The sequence below is a fragment of the Equus quagga genome, chromosome 20 (assembly GCF_021613505.1).
Source record: "Equus quagga isolate Etosha38 chromosome 20, UCLA_HA_Equagga_1.0, whole genome shotgun sequence".
NCBI classification, from domain to species: Eukaryota; Metazoa; Chordata; class Mammalia; order Perissodactyla; family Equidae; genus Equus; species Equus quagga.
In genome coordinates this window covers 30314699-30334090 of record NC_060286.1, presented here as the reverse complement: position 1 = coordinate 30334090, position 19392 = coordinate 30314699, and the positions used below count along the sequence as shown (strand labels likewise).

At 40.1% G+C, this 19392-nt stretch overlaps 1 protein-coding gene across 2 annotated transcripts; it reads right to left on the bottom strand.

Moving 5' to 3' along the window:
• Positions 1 to 3829: 3829 nt before the first annotated feature.
• On the bottom strand, positions 3830 to 10454 carry GPR65 (G protein-coupled receptor 65). Of its 2 annotated transcripts, none has more exons than XM_046647663.1 (2): positions 10388 to 10454; positions 3830 to 5475 (listed from the first exon to the last, which is right to left on the bottom strand). In XM_046647663.1, the coding sequence occupies exon 2, from the start codon at positions 5014 to 5016 to the stop codon at positions 3994 to 3996; it is 1023 nt and encodes a 340-aa protein (XP_046503619.1). In that variant the 5' UTR covers positions 5017 to 5475; positions 10388 to 10454; the 3' UTR covers positions 3830 to 3993. The 2 variants fall into 2 exon arrangements, with proteins under 2 accessions (XP_046503619.1, XP_046503620.1); XM_046647664.1 differs by having other exon boundaries at positions 3830 to 5382; positions 10388 to 10436.
• Positions 10455 to 19392: the final 8938 nt, after the last annotated feature.

Below are 19392 nucleotides of genomic sequence, written 5' to 3'. Positions count from 1 at the left end.
TAAATAACATGAACTTAATCATGCTCTGCTCCATCTTTACGCTGTATGAAATGTCAAAGAACAAAAGAAATAACAGAGGTCAAAAAAAATTTCTTTTGACTTGAATCGAATCAGCTGTTTAAACAAAGAACAAAAGAGGACATTCCTGCTTTCCTTTAAACTTCTGTTATTTTCCCTCAAAGGTGTCTATCCAGATGTAAATAAAACATCTCAGTCAGTAATGGATTTTTCCAGAACAGTAAAGCAATGAAAAAAACACACAGACAAGTTTTCTTACCACAGCTTGCTTGGCAGCCACTTCTGGCTGGAGGAGGATGAAGGGAGGAGGGGTAGGGAGGCAGAATCTTAGCAACGTCCCCCTGGCTGCTCATTTTTAGTAAACAAGAAAATGACAACACCCACATGGTGCATTATTTCAGAAGTTAAGGAGATAACATGTGTTCTACAGGTTGATATTAGATGTCCTACAAAACAGTACAAGCACGTGCTATAACAGCCCAGGGATTTTTTATTTGTTTGTTGTTGTGAGATGGGGCAGGTTGTTTGTGTGTGTCTATGAATATGTGTTATTTGTGTGTGGGGATGTCAGTTGGAGAAATAGCCTTCTGATTCACGGCAGGGTCACCTGATGGACCTTGACAAAGAAGTCTGTTATCACAGAGGCCTTCCTGGGTCAGGGTTTTATAGTAGCTGTTGCATTTCCATAGAAATCTGTGGATGGGTTTAGCCAGAAAAGAATAGGGGCCTCACGCATAAATGACAGAATGATGACAGTGATGAAGGGGCAAAAAAAGCCCAGGGCAAGATAAAAGTGTTAGAAAAAGAAATGCCTATATGCTATGTTTCACAAATTCTATTTTAGAATCCATATGTCTAATTAAAAATAAATAAATCAAGTTCACAAAGTCAATAGAGGCAATTAGTAAATAATTATTTATTTTCTCATAACATTAAAGAATGGAAATATAATGTCTTGGGGAAAATTTTTAGCTTAAATTGAAAAGGGAAGAAAGAATAAATCAGGTTGGGGATGCAGATTAGCTCAGGATGCTCCTGGGGAGATGAGGCTGTATAATTTGAACCAAATGAGGTGGTTATTTTTGATGGTTAGTTTTTTAATTTCTCCTTTACCCAAAAGGCTTCCCCAGACGAGGTAGGGAAAATGGAGGTTTTAAAAACAGGTTCTCAGTCCCTTTACTGGCTTATCCGAGATATCTAATAGAGTTCATTAAAATAGAAAATAACATTCTGAATAAGGAAATGAAAAGTAAAAAATTTACACAATTTAAAAATGGATATTTACCTGTCTGTTTATGGTGATATCCATACCGTGTGTCTCCTAGAATTGTGTGCTCCTAGAATCAGGCACTAATGAGAATGTGCCACAGAACCAGGAGCAATGAAGTCCTAGAGTTACCTTAATGGATGTGTTTGACCATCTGGAAGAAGTACCCACAGCAGCGGTGTGCTGGAGCCAGCTCCTACCAGCTTGCATTGCTACATTCCTATCCTCAGTGTGTCTCCAGGGACCGTTCTGTCTCTTGGCTGGCTGTCCAAGTAAAGAGGAGAATAGCTACTAATAATGAACATTTAGAAATCTCATCACAGTTTACAAAGTGCTTTCACATCTGCTTGTTAAAAGCACAGGGTACTATTGTCTCTGCAGTTTACAGAAACTGAGCCTTAGGGAGAGCATGAAAATTTCTTGAGGTCAAACAGCTCATAAGTGGTTATCCGTGGTGTTCCAATCCAGGTCTGCCTACAGAAAAGTCCCAGGCAAAGATAGCTACAAGGTTTTATTCTTTCCAGAAGTACTTTCGGTTTAACAAGGATCATTAATCAGGAACCTCAAAAGCCTTACAAAACTAGAGAATTAACTGTGCAATGTTGGGATTGTAGATTACCTGAGACCATGTCTAAAGTACTTTGCCCCGAATCAAATGAGCAGCCTCCCAACACGGATTCTCCATGATTGGCCCTGCTCTGAGGGGGAAGGATGGTCGCTTGAAGCTTTCGGCAGCCTGGTTCATTTTGGAACTTACCTCACAACATCCTAAATCAATGATTTTGCTGTTAATTGTTAAATAGAACATTCTTCTTAAGGGTGCCACAAATTTGTCTTTGCCAAATCTCTTCATACACCAACCGAGGTAAAATCCGAATCAGTTCTCTGTAACAGACCAGTTTAATTACCATCTATATGGTTTACTACATTTCCAGAGGGATTAGTTATGAAAGAACTCTCCTTTTTCCCTTATTCTGATCTAAATCCAGTGACTATCCTGAACAATTCTTCATGCTTATATGTCTTTTGCATCCCTAAAGAAAGAAATGGTAGGAATGTTTAAAAAAAACCCAAACCCATAAAGAAGCAAAAACTAGTCTGGAGGGAAGTCAGGATTTTAGGTTCCAGGTCTGGTCCTGCCTGCCTCCAGCTAACTGTGTGATGTTGGACACACACTTACCCTGCATCTGAGTTTCCAGATGTGGGCAAAATTGTTTCTGGATCTTTCACTTTTACAAGTAGTCAACTCACAGGCTGCCAAAAATTGATCAATAATCAATCAAACAGCCCAAACTATTTTAGGTACTCTTCATTTTTATGGTTTATCTTTAGCCTTTAAGCATGTGTAAGTGTGTCTCAGAGTGCCCAGACAGAATCTATTGATTCTCTGAAAACTTTATGACCAGAAAAATGCAAAGAACAGAGAATGCACATATGGCCTCAAAGCAAGGTGGTTTTCTGTTGTGTACTCAAACTGTCATGGAAAACTAATGGAAAATGTAGTCAGTTTGTACACTCACAGATTTTTCAGTGTGTGTCTAGAAATTCATTATGGAAAGGATATTAGTATTTCTTGCTATCAGGATTTTTGTTTTCTAATGTGAGGGCACCAGGTAGTACCAAGACATCTGCAATCTGATCATTTTGAAGGGGAGTAAAAGGAACAGATAGATAGGAAAGAGAAGGGAGAGAAGGAGGAAGGAAGGAGAGTAGGATAAAAAAAATCTTTAATAATCTTAAAAACTACTTCTGTTAGGAAAAATATTTATCTAATATCTACTTAAAACTAGGCAGAGTAATTTCCATGAGAAAATATAAACATGAAAGAATATATTATAACAAGAGTCTCTAAATATTCTAAGTCCAAAAAGAAGTCTCTGAATGTAAGATTTAATGTCATAAATGTCTTTTTTTGTCTATAATATGTCTTTTGTTTAGACATTAAACTTCTGGTAATTTCAACTACATTGTACTGAACCTCAAATTTCAAAAAAATCAAAATTAAACAAAAATACTGTGATTGGAAAGAAAGTAAAGAAGGTTTCTGAGTAGCTGAAAGAACTTTCACAAAACTCATGTGCTTTATGTCATGGAAGAGGCCTTCAGACTCTCACTCAGAGACAATTTACTTCATAAAGAAGGCTTACAACTCAGTGACTAGGTTTCCAAACTGATGTGAGCTTCATAAGGCTTCACGAGACCATTTTTTTCTGTAACCCCTGGGCTTAGCACAAAACCTAGTACATAGAGAGGCCTCAGTAAATATTTGTTGGCAATGAGAAGGTCGGAAGCAGTATTTAGCTGTTGGGGTGGTTGGAGACAGGGCCCCACAGTTGGGAGAAGTGAGAGCTGACCATCTGAAATCCATAGAAAGAGTGAGACAAATCATAAAAACCAGACATGAAGGTCACTGATTTCAAGAAACACTGTCCCATACATCTTACCAACCTCCGAGGGATTATAGCACAGACACAAAAACAATTGCCATCGACAATAGTGATCCCAAGTCATTAGGAAAATATGAAATTTTATTTAGTACTCACTTAGTAAAAGTCAGGGAGCAATACAGTGCGTTTTTAAGATATTTCCACTGGAGAGGATTAAAATATTCACTCAGATGGAACACAGTCTTCTCCTATGTTAGATTTCCTTTTCAAAATGTAATCTTGGTGATACAGTATTGTAAACCTTAAAAAAATTCCGTGGTTTTATTCCAGGATGTCTAATTCTACAGTATCTTTTGTAGACATAGAAGGTATGCGTTTTCTTTGTCTTTGTGATGTGTTAAGCCTCCCAGTACAGAATTTTAGTACATTCCACATATCAGATCTTCCTGTTTCAGTCACAAAACAGTACAGAATTGGATCCGCAACACAATTTAAGCTTGTTAAAGCAACCGTGATTCTATACATCTTATAGGACTGCTTCCCAGACTTGTGGTCAAATAGATTGTTGTCTAAGTTCGCATTCCGCTCTAGAATGCAGCGAATCAGCAACATCACATGAAAGGGAGTAAAACACAAGATAAAAGTCAATGTGATACTAGCAAGTAGTTTTATGATTCTCTTCTTTTCACTGTTTTCCGTGGCTCGATTATGCTGCACAGCTTGGTAGACCTTCAGGTTGCAAACCATTATGATGACCAGAGGTATGGCATAGCATGCACACGTCCTAAACAAGCTGAGTTTGATTTGCCATTTTTCCAAGGGGTATTTGTCATAGCATAAAGTGAAATTAGACTTTTTGGCATCACAGTATTCGATAGTCGTTTCATCTTCCCAGAGAATGACAGCATTGAAGATGGTTTCCAAGATCCAGACGAATAGGCTGACCATGAATGCAAATCTTCTTGTTTTTAGGAAAAAGAACTTCAAAGGGTAGACGACTGCTAAGTACCGATCGACAGCAATGCAGGTGAGGAATGCTGTGCTGCTGTAGAAGTTCATGTACGTGAAGAAGGCACTCACTTTGCACAAGGCAGGAGAGAAAGTCCAGTTGTCTTTATTCCAAGTATAATCAATCCATAGAGGGAGAGTTAATGTATACAGCAGATCTGACAGTGATAAACTGAAGAGGTAAATTCCCAATTCATTTTCCTTTTTTACTTGCAGAAAAGACACACAGAGAGATCCAATATTGGCTGGAATGCTGACTATGACCACAATGACGTAGACAATCGGAAACAAATAGTGATCCAGGTCATGCTGTTCTTCAATACATGTGCTGTTCATGTTTTCTTTTTAAGGTAGCAATTACATGTGTTCTTAGAGGATAAATAGCAAAGTAAGTCTTGCCTCGTTGTAGTTTGTTTTCAACATTCAATTCTCTTTTACTAAGATTTATTCCATTTTTCTTTGTTTTCAAAAGTTCTTATTAATTCATCAATGCTTTTAAAGGGTGGGTGTAGATCAATTTTCACACAGATATCGATGGTTGGAAGTCAGAATCCAGGCTCCTGGCTGTTAGCTAAAGTGGTCAGTCGATTTTAATGAGCTGAAGTCCATGCGCTCATTGTCACAGAATGCTGATGATGTCCCTCCGAGGAATGACCACGTTATCCCTCAGCTTTCATAGAGTGCTGTCGCCACTTTGCTTCTCTTCATGAAACCCAGAGGAGATTAGTGCAAACATGAATACATAAGGCTTTATTTTTACAGAGATTGACATCTCTTTTTAAAATGCCCTCGTTTCTGTAATAAAAGATGAACTAGAATAGTTTAGATGTTTAAATGATACATCACGGTTTTGAAACAGTCTTTTTTAATTTCATTTATTGAAGATGCCCCAAATGCATTAAATTACAATGAAGCTGTTTGAAAAGGGAAAATTACCCAATTGACTTCAGTAAGTGAAACCGAGCTGAGATATTTTACCTCTTTCAAATAAGAATTATCCAAGGGATGCTAGATTAGAGGGAATTCTATTTCTCATAGGCTATGATCTAAGAACACAAAACTAAAGTTGAAAAGTCATTATAGGAGCTAATAAAAAAGGTCGTAAATTCACTGATTTGTTGGTAATCAGTAAATGCTTTGGAGTGTATGATACAGTGAACAGCTACATGATTTCAAGTTTTTAATTACATATACAATCAAGGTATAAGGCACTTTCAAAATCGGCTGATTAGCCGTGAAAACATTGTCACAAGAAATTTAATGAAGTATTTTAAAATATAGCAGCTTGCTGAACCTTCATAAATGATTCTGTTTTCCTTTGCTTCTTTTGCTGCTAATTCATTTTGCCTATCTCATTTCTATTTTCCACCTAAGAGTGGCACCAAAAGATTCGTACAAGTCTTCTAGCTATAATAGCAATTCTAATTCTAGAAAATGACTTGTGGATGATCATTTCTGCAAATTAGATGTAATATAACCCCACATTTTCTAGAGGACAACACTTTTATGTGCTCTATTACACTACATGGGCTTCAAATAAACTTGCATTTGTTTTTTCCCTAAGATTGGCACCTGAGCTAACAACTGTTGCCAATCTTTTTTCTTCTTCTTCCCCTGGAAACTCCCTAGTACGTAGTTGTATATTCTAGTTGTGAATGCCTCTGGCTGTGCTATGTGGGACGCTGCCTCAGTGTGGCCTGATGAGCCGAGCTATATCCACGCCCAGGATTCAAACCGGTGAAACCCTGGGCCGCTGGAGCAGAACGTGCGAACTTAACCACTCAGGCACCAGGCCGGTCCTCTAAACTTGAAAAATTATCATGTCACATCACGTTCTCACACTCAGTGACAATGTGTTGTTATGTTTCCATATATCTGTCAACGTGTTTTCTTTAAAAGGTTAAAAGTGTTTCTTTTTGATAAGTTATAATGGGTAATGTAACAGTTTTATTAAGACAAGCTTTTATTTTTCCTGCACTCGATTTTAGAAACAGATGGCTAAAAGGAGCAAATATCCTGCTACTACACTAAAAGAAGACAATCTCCCAGTTCTTAGAGGCACGAGGCTGAATTTTGAAGAGTCTGTTGTTTAGTTCAGGAATCCTCTGTGGATTGTTTTAAAGTTGCAATTAATTATCTTTTCACCACTTATGAAGAAGATGTAAATTACACGGGCTGTGAGATTGAGATAGAAAGATGTACATAACTATCTCAATGGATGTGTGTGTATATATCTCAAGACAAGTAAGACGAACCATCATGCATTTCTTTTCCTTCTGTCTGCATTGTTGCAAACAACAATATAGAGTGCTATATTAGACATTTAATTGTTAAGAAAAAAAAAGAAATCAGGTGGTGGTTGCCTTTGGGGAGGGGCTGGGTACTGACAGGAAGAGGACACTGGGAGCACTTCTGAGAAGTCGATTCTGTTCTGTTTCTTGAAATGAGTGTCGATTCCACAAACAAGTTCAGATTGTAAAAACTTATCAAGCAGTACAATTAGGATATGTACACTTTTCTGAATGTACGTCACATTGTGGTTAAAAAGTGGAATCAAAAGGCTATATGGGGACTGGCCCCATGGTCAAGTGGTTAAGTTTGCACGCTCTGCTTCAGAGGCTCAGGGTTTTGCTGGCTGGGATCCTGGGCGCGGACCTAGCACTGCTTATCAGGCCACACTGAGGCGTCGTCCCACATAGCAGAGCCAGAAGGACCTACAACTAGAATACACAACTATGCACTGGTGGGGCTTTGGGGAGAAGAAGAAGAAGAAGACTGGCAACAGATGTTACCGCAGGTGCCAACATAAAAAAAAAGGCCATATAGGATGGGATGTAAAGAGCCTAGACCACCAACCAACATCTGTTTTGCCTGCAGATGGAGGAAATATGCCTTCCTAAGAATTGACGTGATTTGACTTTTTTCTTCTTATATAAAAAGTAATTCATAAAAACAAAATGATACAAAAAATAAATAATTTAAATAACATGAAAAGGAATCCACAAAAAATAAAGGTTTGCTATATGAAACAATAAATATTCTAGGCACCTGGAAGAAGTAAACACAAATAGTCCCTTGAGGAAAGCTCCTCAACCTAAGCTTCAAAGAATTCTCACAGATAGAGTTCTAACAAACATGGGCTCGTTAAAACACACACATCCGCACACACATGCATACACACTGAAATTAGCCACTATGTGTGAGATTCAGCAAAAACAAGAAAGAAGAGTACCGGAGCCACAAAAGCTTTAGAGATAAAATTGATAGATCACATAACACAAAGCATAACCATATTTAATGTTTAAAGAAGTAAAAGCAGGAATTTGAAGGCATGAGTATGGAGCAAGAGACTACAAAAGATGACCAGGCATAATTTTAAAAAGTTTGCAATAGACCTTCTAGAAATAAAAAATATAATAATTTAAATTTTAAAATCAACACAGGGACTAACCTCGGATTAGCTCCAGCTGAGAGGGGAATTAGTATGTTACAAGATAGAACTAAAGAAATAACACAAAATTATCAGAGTGCGAAAGAGACAGGAAAATACCGAAGAGACGTAGAGGATAAAGTGAAAAGGTCAGCCTGTGTATAACTGAAACTCTTTAAGGACAGAAGGGAGAAAATAGGGATGAGGCAATGTTTGAAAAGATAATGACTGACAGCTAACTAGAATTGATGAAGGACACGGAATCCTCAGATTTATGAAGCCCAGCAAATCCCAAATAGGATTAAAAACACACAAAGGTAGAAATTTACACTTTGACATACTACAGTCAAGCTGCAGATCACCAAAGATTACGAAAAAAAAGAGCCAAAGAGAATAGATGGGCTACCTACAAAGTAAGAAATTTAGACTGACAAAAGACTTCTCGATGCAATAATATTCGAAAACAGAAGACAGCAGATTGATATTTCCAAACTACTAAGAAAATATTTGTCATCCTATATATACCCAAGAGAACTAAATTTCAAAACCAGAGCAAAAATAAGGACATTTCCAAATAAACTATCATCAAGAAAGTTCCCCTCAACTTCATTAAACAAACTTCAAAAAGATATAAGTGAAGAAGAAAAATGACACTGAAAAAAGTCTGAGATGCATGAAGGATTGAATAAGCTACAGAGGATGGAACTCTGATGGGTGCATGACATCACATCCATTACTAGGCTCCTGTGTCTTGGGGAGGATACCTGAACCATGAAAATATCCTTCCTGGGGACCAGGACTAAAAGAGCCAAGTGATGGGAAATGGGTGCCCCTTCCTCCCTTATCCATATTAATTAATAAGTATGCATATTTTCTCTTGAAAATATAAGATGAATAAAATGGAAAACAATGATTTTAGGGGGATCTATAAAGTTCTCAATGGGATAAACTTCTTTCTCTGTAAAAATGTTTCCTGCCTTGATTAAAACAACCACAAGATTGAATGGTTGGATTCAGATACTGAGGTGTCTTCTCTGTTGGGCAACAGAGACAGTGGTTGTGCAGGCTTGTGGTTGTGTGTGTGGGCTCTGGAAACTGCTTGAAATGTTCTCAATAGCCCTTGGGGTATTTGTGACCATGTGGATTTCTTTACTTCTCTAAGTTTCAGTTTCCACTGATGTGAGATAGCACCCACTTCATAGAGTTTTTGTGAGGATTAAATGAGATGACACATGAAGCAAAGAACCTTGCTTCAGCCTTCATATACATTAGTTAATATTGTTTTAATGACAATACCCCTAGTCTGTAGCTGTCTGTAGCTGTCCTTCATGCTGTTCCTTCTATTTCCTAAAAGGAGGTCATCTTTGGCCATCTACCCAGAGCATAGCAGGGAAGTCAGAGGCACCCAGAGTGTGATTTGTACAGTAACATTTCACATATGATAGCAAGCTCTGCAGATAATAGTTAAATTAATTTGTGTGAATCTGAGATTTTAATTGAATACATAGTTCTTATTATTCATACATCCTTTCAGATATTATTTTGACTACTTTAATCAAATTGTTTTGAGAACCAGTGCTGAGAAGTTTGGATAAATTTTTCACTTTGATTTTAATTTTTGCCAAATGCCAAAAGAAAATAATCCACAGTACATTAAAATAGATCTATTCTTAACCAGCTCCTAAAAGGGTACAAATCACTGAGGACAATGATCAAAAGATAAAATATTTTCCTACAGTGTTACGGGAAACGTTTGCCTTTATTTGTCAATTTAATAGCTACTTGTTAAGACTCTACTGGGTGTCAGACACCGTGATTGTCACTTATTAGGAATTATTAATTCTTATTAATACTGGAAATATTATTTCCAAACTTCACAATATTTCTGACCGTATAAAAAGTATCATGAGAGGATACTGTCTTGATGAGGAAATGATGCCATACAGCTCTAGAGCCAGGAGCTGGTAGATTTCTTCCAAACCATTTAAATCAGTTTGCCAATATACTGTTCCTGAAGAGGACATTGAGTATAAACATTCTTCTTTTGTATTTCAATAGTTTCACCCGACTATTTCTAAATGTAAATTTTGACATCCCTTTACCACTGTTCAAAGTAGAGGAAACCACGTGTCGTCTTCATTTCTCTCTATAATAATGCTTTGCACTGCCACATTTATACAGCCTAAACTAGATAAAATGTTGCAAACATTACTGACAATCATGAAAAATATGTTATCTACTTAAAAATCCTATTTTATTTTTTAATCTTATACTTACCCATGTTTCTTGGGGTGACGATTTTGTCGACTGAGGAGCTGGAAAAAACTGCTGGCACCAAGAAGAGAAACCAACACTGTTGAGGGCACAGGAAATTGCACTCATAGTTTATCATAAACCAAAGAGGAAGCAGCATGTTAACAAGAAGGATGTACATTATCCAAGTTTGAACAAAAGAAGTCTCTTAAATATTTTAAAAGATGTTCTCATTTGTTTACTGTAGTATAGTTTTTATAACTCACTTTTCTCTTTGCATCTTAATTATAATTGTATTCTATTATATGTGCTTTAAATAATAGGATGTGTACTAGAATTCCATTTAGTACACTCAGTTCATTGTATGTGCTTTATTTAATAGAATGTTTACTAGTATTTCGTTTCACTCACTCATTCATTTATTCCGTCAACACATATACCTATTATAGTCTTAGGGCACTGTGCTGGGAGATATGTAGGACCTGGATATAGCCCATAAGGAGCTTATTACCTAGTGAAGGAGAAGGGCATGTTCAGTAATAGCCATAATACAATGGCAAAAATAGATAAGTACTCCAAGAGAGGTACAAAAAAGATAGGATGAGTCATTGGACGAGTGAGATAGGAAAGGACGTTGTAGATGGACTCAGAGTGGTCAACTTCCTTGGAGAAAAACAGCAAGGGAGAAGGGAGGTTGTGTGTATAATAAAAATGTTTCATTGCTTAATGGCAATGATAATGGAGCTAAGGTAGCCAACTTTTAGGAAGTCTTTTTTTCCCAAGGGACCAACGGCATTAGCTATACAGTATTTTATTGCAGAACCATTTTCTCTTTTGATTCTTCTCTTAGAATAGAGGGTAGAGATTGACAAAACCTAGTTGAACTAAACTGGCTTAGGCAAATCAATAATTTTTGAAACTTGAAAATTTATTTGAGGAAGACATGAATTGTTTTTTTTGAAGAAGAAGAAGATTAGCCTTGAGCTGACATTGGCTGCCAATCCTCCTCTTTTTGCTGAGAGAGACTGGTCCTGAGCTAACATCCGTGCCCACCTTCCTCTACTTTATACGTGGGAAGCCTGCCACAGCATGGCTTGCCAAATGGTGCCATGTTTGCACCTGGAATCCGAACTGGTGAACCCCGGGCCACCGAAGCAGAACGTGGGCAATTAACTGCTGTGCCACCGGGCTGCCCCGAGACATGAATTGTTATAATGAAAACTCATGTAGTACTTTAACATGTTGACAGTTGTTGCCAAATCTATAAGTAGTTTACTATGAAGTGAAATTAGCTCTTAGAACTGAAAAAGTCAGAGATCACTTTTGAATCTTGCCTCATAAACTTTTATTACAAATGAAGGGGAGAATATTAATTTATAAGGACAGAATCAATTTGGGATGGAACAATTTAATTTAATTTTAAAAAATGTAATCAGGACAATTTGAGTCTGTTTTTATAAAAGGTCATTGGAAGTTGCTGTTGGTAGGGTTTTTTTCTTCCCAGAGACAGAAAAGATGATCTTGTGATATAATCATGACTTTTAATCTTGGGATTATTTAGGATGCAACAGGAATGTAAAGGTTTTCAATATTTCCTTTGTGGGTCTTTCACTGAGAATAATGAAAGTAATAACTTACATTTATAAAGTACATGAAAGCTTGTAATTTAACATACAGTAACTTAAAAATTCAGAATCCCTTATATTTTTACTGAAATAAAAAGAATTTAAGTATAATGTGGAAAGTTAATAATAAAACCCTTAAGACTTTACAAAAATGAAAGTAATGATTTCACTTTAGTTGTGACTCTAATCCAAAATTTTCATTTTTGCTTGGTGTCGCACATCCCCTTACCTGTGGCCTCCATACATGGGCATTTCATGATTCTCACAATCTCTTATTTTACCTAAATAGATTGTACTTCTTCTTTTACAGAAAGAGTATTTTCATATCCATATCTTATATTTGTGGATTTTGCTCTTCAAAAAAAAAAAAAAACAATGTTGTTAAGAAACACAAAAAACACAACAGGGGCTGGCACCGTGGTTGAGTGGTTAAGTTTGTGGCCTCCAATTCGGTGGCCCAGTGTTTCACTGGTTTGGCTCCTGGGCATGGACATGGCACTGCTCATCAGGCCATGCTGAGGTGGCATTCCACACAGCACAACCAGAAGGACCTACAACTAGAATATACAACTATGTATTGGGGGCTTTGGGAAGAAGAAGAAGAAGAAAAAAAGATTGGCAACAGATGTTAGCTCCGGTGCCAATCTTTAAAAAAAAAAAAAAGAAAAGAAAAGAAACACAAAAACACAATTAAACTTTCACTTCTGGTTAAATAGGGGAAAAACCACGGCTGACCTATGCTAAAACCTTGCCGGTTCTACACAATAAGACATTTAACAACTTTTAATAAATTTCCTTCTTATTTAGTCCAGAATATTTGGCAATACTGCATGTTCAACCACAGGGCTGTCTAATGAACAGTTGGAGATTTCAGAGCCTTGAGTCTCTGTGCCATTTTAACAACTCCAAGCTGAGAAAAAGCCAATTACCAGTTACTCAAAGCACTGCCTTTAGGGGTTGACGTTCCTGGTGTGTCAGTTATCTAGTCTTCTGAGGCCACGAAATGGACACCCAATACTGGCCAGTGGGAGCACATTTGAGCCACCCACGAGGAAAAGGGGAAGAGAATGTGGATGTGCCCGGTTCCAACTTCTCCATGGGGCAGACAATGCAAGAAGCCTAATCTGCTGATGAAGAGTCTTTTGCAAGGCCACGTGGTCCATTTGGTGCAATTTCACTAGGTAAAGCATGAACTAAACAGGGCAGGGTATGTTCTGAAATACTGATATCTATTCCCAGCCCTATTTCCTGGTACCTCAGTCCTACACCCACACAATCACTTAGCCATTTTGCATTTTTTGCCTCAGAGAAGGAATTCTCAGCAGAAAAGAAGGGAGAGCAGTGTGGGGAAAAAGACAATCCTAGGTTTTGAGTTTCAAAAGATTTGGGCAACTCACGAGGATGGAAAGGGCTGAGGCACAGACAATAGGCTTAGGAGAATGCCTGTTAAGATAACGCAAAGCTTTCCACCCCCAAAAACAGAAAAAGATTTTTCTTGCCTGCTAGGGGTTGGGCTTCTGGTTGAGAGAGAAGAAATCATGAGAGCTTAGATATGATGGCCTCCGACAGGGACCCTGCATTGTGACTGCTTGCACCCCTCCCCAGCAATCTCTGAAATGGAGGTGGGGCAATAGATACCCTAGTGGAGTTGCGTGATCTGGGGAGAAGAGTGGACCTGTGTCTCATATCCAGCGTGAAGTCCAGACAGGTGGCGAGACTCAAGAGCACGTGTGAGAGAGTCTTAAGACAGCCTCGCCAAGCTCCCCATGCCTAGCACAGCAAAGGCAGAGTAGAATAATTTCTAGAAGGCCATGACGGGCACACAGAAGTGATAGAAGGCCTCAACCCACCTCATGGTACTTCCAGTGGCCCAGTGTGTCACAGAAGCAGCCTTGTAGCCATGGAGGGACAACTCATGTGAGTCCTCCTTGGGCTGAGTACTGAAGACCAGAAGGGAATCAGGGCATCTCAGGGGGGGGGGGGGGGGGGGGGGGCGACAGGATGGATAGAAGGCAGCCTTGAGAACCAGGGGTTGAGCTGCTGCCCTCCAGCCTCGGCAACATGAAAGCTCTCTGGATCTTAGATGGTGTTGTAGGCTGAATTGTGTCCGCGTTCCCCCACCATATCCATATCTTGGAGTCCTAGGCCCTAATACCTCATAATGTGACTGTATTTGGAGACAGGATCTTTAAAGAGGTGATTAAGTTAAAGTGAAGCTGTGAGCATGGACCTTAATCCAATCTGACTGGTGTGCTTATAAGAAGAGATGATTTGGACACACAAAGTGACACTAGGGAGGTGCATGCAGGGAGCAAAGACCATGTGGGGATGCAGAGAGAAGGCAGCCGTCTGCAAGCCAAGGAAAGAGACCTCAGATGAAACCAAACCTGCTGATACCTTTAATGCTCTTGGCCTTGCCAGCCTCCAGAACTGTGAGAAAATTGATTTCCGTTAAGCCACTTAGTCTGTGGTATTGCATCAGGGCAGCCCTAGCGGACTAATACAGGTGGAACCCAGAGGAAGGAGAGGTTGGCCCCTGAATTGACTGCGATGAACCTTCCACCACCCTGGCAGAATGGGGGATTGAAACAGAATTTTAGTTGAGTTACAGAAAGATAAAGAACGTTCCATGTCTTGCATCTGTGAATACGGCCTGAGATTGGCATTTGCAGAGTAATGATCATATCTTTGGTCCAAGGTGTGTCATTCAACAAACTTTTGTTAAGCTTTTGAGTAGGACTACTGAGCAAAAATATTTTCCTCATTGCTTGTCAAGGGGCCTAAAATGGAAAATCTTTCTTTTGGGTCTTGAAAATTTCACCTTCAGGCTTCCTTGCTAAAGATTCCTGGGAGGGGTAAAACCTTAAGTTATCAAGTAAAACCTTGGTTAGCTGCCACGTCATGGCAAAGCTCCCCAGGATCCATCTACGTCAATGCTTCTCCAAGCGTGGTTCTCGGATTAGCAGCATTGACGTCACCTGGGGACGTTTGAGAACTACAATTCTCGGTCTCACCCCAGGCCCAGGGAGTCAGAAGCTCTGTCGGTGGAGAACAGGGATGTGTGTTATCACAAGCCCTCCAAGAGGTTATGATGCTCCGAAGTTTGAGAACCCCTTGGGTACAGGATGGGTGCCTGGGTAAGAGGTGTGTATGGGGAGAACAGAATCTCTGGAAAGGGAGGAGGATGGAAACACTTTCTGTTCCAGTCGTGGCCTCGTTTGTGCGTTTAACCCTATTGTCCCTTCAACGCTGATTAAATGCCATTCTGCATCATTGTACCATTAGTTCATTTGGCTCCACCTTTTTTTTTTTTTTTTTGAGGAAGATTAGCCCTGAGCTAACATCTGCTGCCAATCCTCCTCTCTTTGCTGAGGAAGACTAGCCCTGAGCTAACATCGGCGCCCATCTTCCTCCACTTTATATGTGGGACGCCTACCACAGCATGGCCTTCTGAGCGGTGCCATGTCCGCACCCGGGATCCGAACTGGCGGAGCCCAGACCGCCAAAGCCCAATGTGCACACCTAACCGCTGTGCCACTGGGCCGGCCCTCCACCTTCTTTTTTTTCAATTTACTTGAGCTAATACAGCCTCTCAGTTCAGGCTTGTAAATGTTTTTGACTTCAAGGTTAAGTCAGAACATGCTTAAGTACAGTAATAGTTAAAATGGAGATATCAAACCAAAGACTAGAGTCTTTAATGTCCTAAATAAATCTTTAGAGGACCTAATTTGTATTTCGTGAGGTCTGTAAATTACATAAATAACTTTTAATGCCTTTGTCGCTCCTTCTTATTAAAATAACTTAACCAAATGTTTAGAAGGATTTTAATTCCGAACAGTTTGCTCCCACGTATTGCGGATGTGTAGACCGCTGATTAGCTTGCCTTTGGAAGTCAGGATAAGTGTTAAGTCCTTGTGGAGGGATCTGTTCTGTCGAGTTTTCTTATGGTAGGGATAGCAAGCTAATGGTTTAAAGAATGAAGATCCAAAAAGTGTTTTATGAATTCAGGTCTAACCAAGGCATGCATTAATATTTCCAGAGGTTCAATCCCAAGGACAGGCAGAGGAGTACGGATTATTGGCCAAAATTTGAGTCAACTGGGGCAGAGGAGCCAGGCACAGGCAGGAGGGAGGACCTGGAGCCAGCTTGACTGAGGTGGGTTCTGTGGCATCAGGGCTAGTGAAGGCAGGTTCTGTTACCCAAAGCTGTGGGCAATACCAAAATCCACAGAATAGGCAGGGCAGAGATTACAGTGAAAATCCAAGAATGACAGGAATACCTGCAAGTTTATAGAAAAGAATGCTAGGGTCTTTATTCTCCCTGATGCTTTTTAGAGGATGCTAAAATATCTTCGCCAATGGGCAGTCATTGATTAAATTCCTTATGGTGTTTTGTAATACCCATTTCTTTAAATAAGTCTACCAAATATTCAAGAGTTATCCCAATATTTAATACTACATCATATGAGTGTTTTGCTGAAATGCGTCATGGGTATGTGTGGTTATTTGAAAATATATTCACAAATTCTTTGACATTCCTCCTTTCGAGAGGTAAAGCCTGATTTCCCTCCCCTTGAATGTGGGCTAGACTTGGTGACGCACTCCCAGGGAAGAGAATAAAGCAGAAGTGACGGTGTGCTATTTTGGAGACTAGGTCAGAGAAATCCCGTGACTTCCTCCTCATTCTCTCTCTCTCTTTTCTCACTTGTCTGAAGGAAGCCAGCTGCCGTGAGAAAAGGCCCATATGGCGAGCCTCTGAGTATGCAAACGGTATATGAGTGAGCCACCTTGGAGGTGACTCTTCAAGCCTTCAGATGTTTACAGTTCCTGCTGACATCCTTACTGCAAGCCCATGAGCCATCCTGAGCTAGAACCAGCCAGCCAAAGTGGCTCCTGAATGCCTGACCCACAGAAACTGAGAGATATTAAGTATTTGTGGCTTTAAGCTACTGAACTTTGGATAATTTGTTACACAGCAACAGGCAACTAATTCAGCATATATATTCTTGAGTCAATGTGAATGTTTTGTCGGGGAGAATGGGTGCCAGTAGTCTAATGTAGGACTAAATCTTGAATTTAGGATTAATTCAGGCAAGTGTCAATATTCAAGAACTTTTTCCTTTTTATAGCCCAAAATACTCTGTTAGCTCTGTGTTTGTGGCATGTTATTTTATTTTTTTATATCTTTTTTTTCTTTGAGGAAGATTAGCCCTGAGCTGACTACTGCCAGTCTTCCTCTTTTTTGCCGAGGAAGCCTGGCCCGAGCTGACATCTGTGCCCATCTTCCTCCATTCTACATGTGGGACGCCTACCACAGCATGGCGTGCCAAGCGGTGCCACATCCACACCCAGGATCTGAACTGGTGAACCCTGGGCCGCTGAGAAGCAGAACGTGGGCACTTAACTGCTGCACCACTGGGCTGGCCCTGTGGCATGTTATTTTAAACAAAAGTTTCTAATAATCATGTTTAGCTATTGCTGATTAAAAAAATATTATTTGAAACAAAAAAAAAGAAATTTCAATCCCCTGGTTTGGACATGCAAGCAGTACAGACAGCAGATGTACTGGTCAGCTTGGGCTGCCACAACAAAATACCAGAGACGGGGAGGCTGAACAGTAGAAAATTACTTCTCATAGTTCTGGAGGCTGGAAGCCCAAGGTCAAGGTGTCTGCCATTCGCTTTCTAGTACAGGAACTTTTCCTGTCTTGCAGACAGCTGCCTTCTTGCTGTGTCCTCACATGGCAGGGGTCGGGGATAGAAGGGGTGGAGAGAGACCACTCTAGTGTCTCTTCTTATAAGGACACTAATTGTATTGTATCAGGGCCCCACCCCTACGATCTCATTTAACCTTAATTACCTCCTTATAGGCCCCATCTCCAAGTACAGTCACACTGGGGGTTAGGGCTCCAACATATGAATTTGGGGGGGGGGTGCAATTCAGTCCATAACATTAGGTAATAATCAAAGTCTAAGATGGGGGAGGGAAAGTATGTTGCTGTCCAAATTCTTCTCTCCTGCTGTTGGGGATGGGGGCAGTAAGTGGAGGAAGGAACCCAAACTGCATTTGAGGTTTCCAAGGAGCCAGAATGCAGGAGGGAGAGATCTTCTACCCAAAACTGTTGATGTCAAAATCAACTAAGTGGGGCTGGCCTGGTGGCGTAGTGGTTAAGTTTGCGCTCTCTGCTTTGATGGTACGGGGTTCATGGGTTCGGATCCCAGGCACAGACCTACACACTGGTCATCAAGCCATGCTCTGGCAACATCCCACATACAAAATAGAGGAAGACTGGCACAGAAGTTAGCTCGGGGTAAATCTTCCTCAAGCAAAAAGAGGAAGAATGGCAATAGATGTTAGCTCAGGGCCAATCTTCCTCATCAAAAAAAAAAAAAAAGAACAAAAGAAAAAATCAATTAACCAAAGTGGGGAGACAGGGCTGATGAAGAAACCTCTGAATCAAAGTGCAGAACCAAAAACAACATCGACAGCCAGAGTATGGAGCCAGAGATCTGAAATCCAGGGAGCAAGATCAGAGAGCAGTGAACGCAGAGCAAACACTGGCAGGTGGTTCTTGCAGATAGGCACAAATGCACGTGATGGGCTTAGTTTGCTGTGGGTTGGTGCATGGGAGGACTGGCCACTACCATGGTCTGTTTCTATTCACAGAACACTTCTGACACCAAATAGGTGAGGTTTTTCCTTACACCAATGACCAGTTCTCCAACACTTCAGACACCGGCTAGATGTCCTACAATTTATTTCAATTTTGACACTATCTACCCAGAGATCTAATGCTACCCAGAGTTAGCATTAGATCCGATAAGTTAAGGACTCAGTCCCACAAGACTGTCCCCATTTCGAATGCCAGTAGCAAATCCCGGGCCTCCAGTACTTCTGACCAACCAGCTGTAAATTGGGAATTCCCATGACTCCTCCTCTGGTTCAATAATTTGCTAGACTGGCTTGCAGAACTCAAGAAAACATTTTACTAACACTTACTGGTTTATTATGAAGGATATTTATACAAAGATTTATATAAAGGATATTTAAAGGGATACAGATGAACAGCCAGATGAAGAGGTCCACAGGGCAAAGTCTAGAAGTGTCCTGACCACAGCAGCCTTTGTCTTGTGGAGCTAGGGTGCTCCACCTTCCCCCCACATGGATGTGTCAACTAACCCAGATGCTCTCCAAACCCTGTAGTTTAGGGATTTCTATGGAGGTGCCATTACATAGGCATGATTGAGTAAATAATGGCCATTAGTGATTAACTCAAGCTCCAGCTCCTCTCCCCTCCCAGGAGGTCAGAGAGTTGGGCTACAAGTTCCAATCTTCTAATCATGCCTTGGTCTTTCTGGTGACCAGCCCCGTCCTGAAGCTATCTAGGGGCCCCAAGCAACCAGTC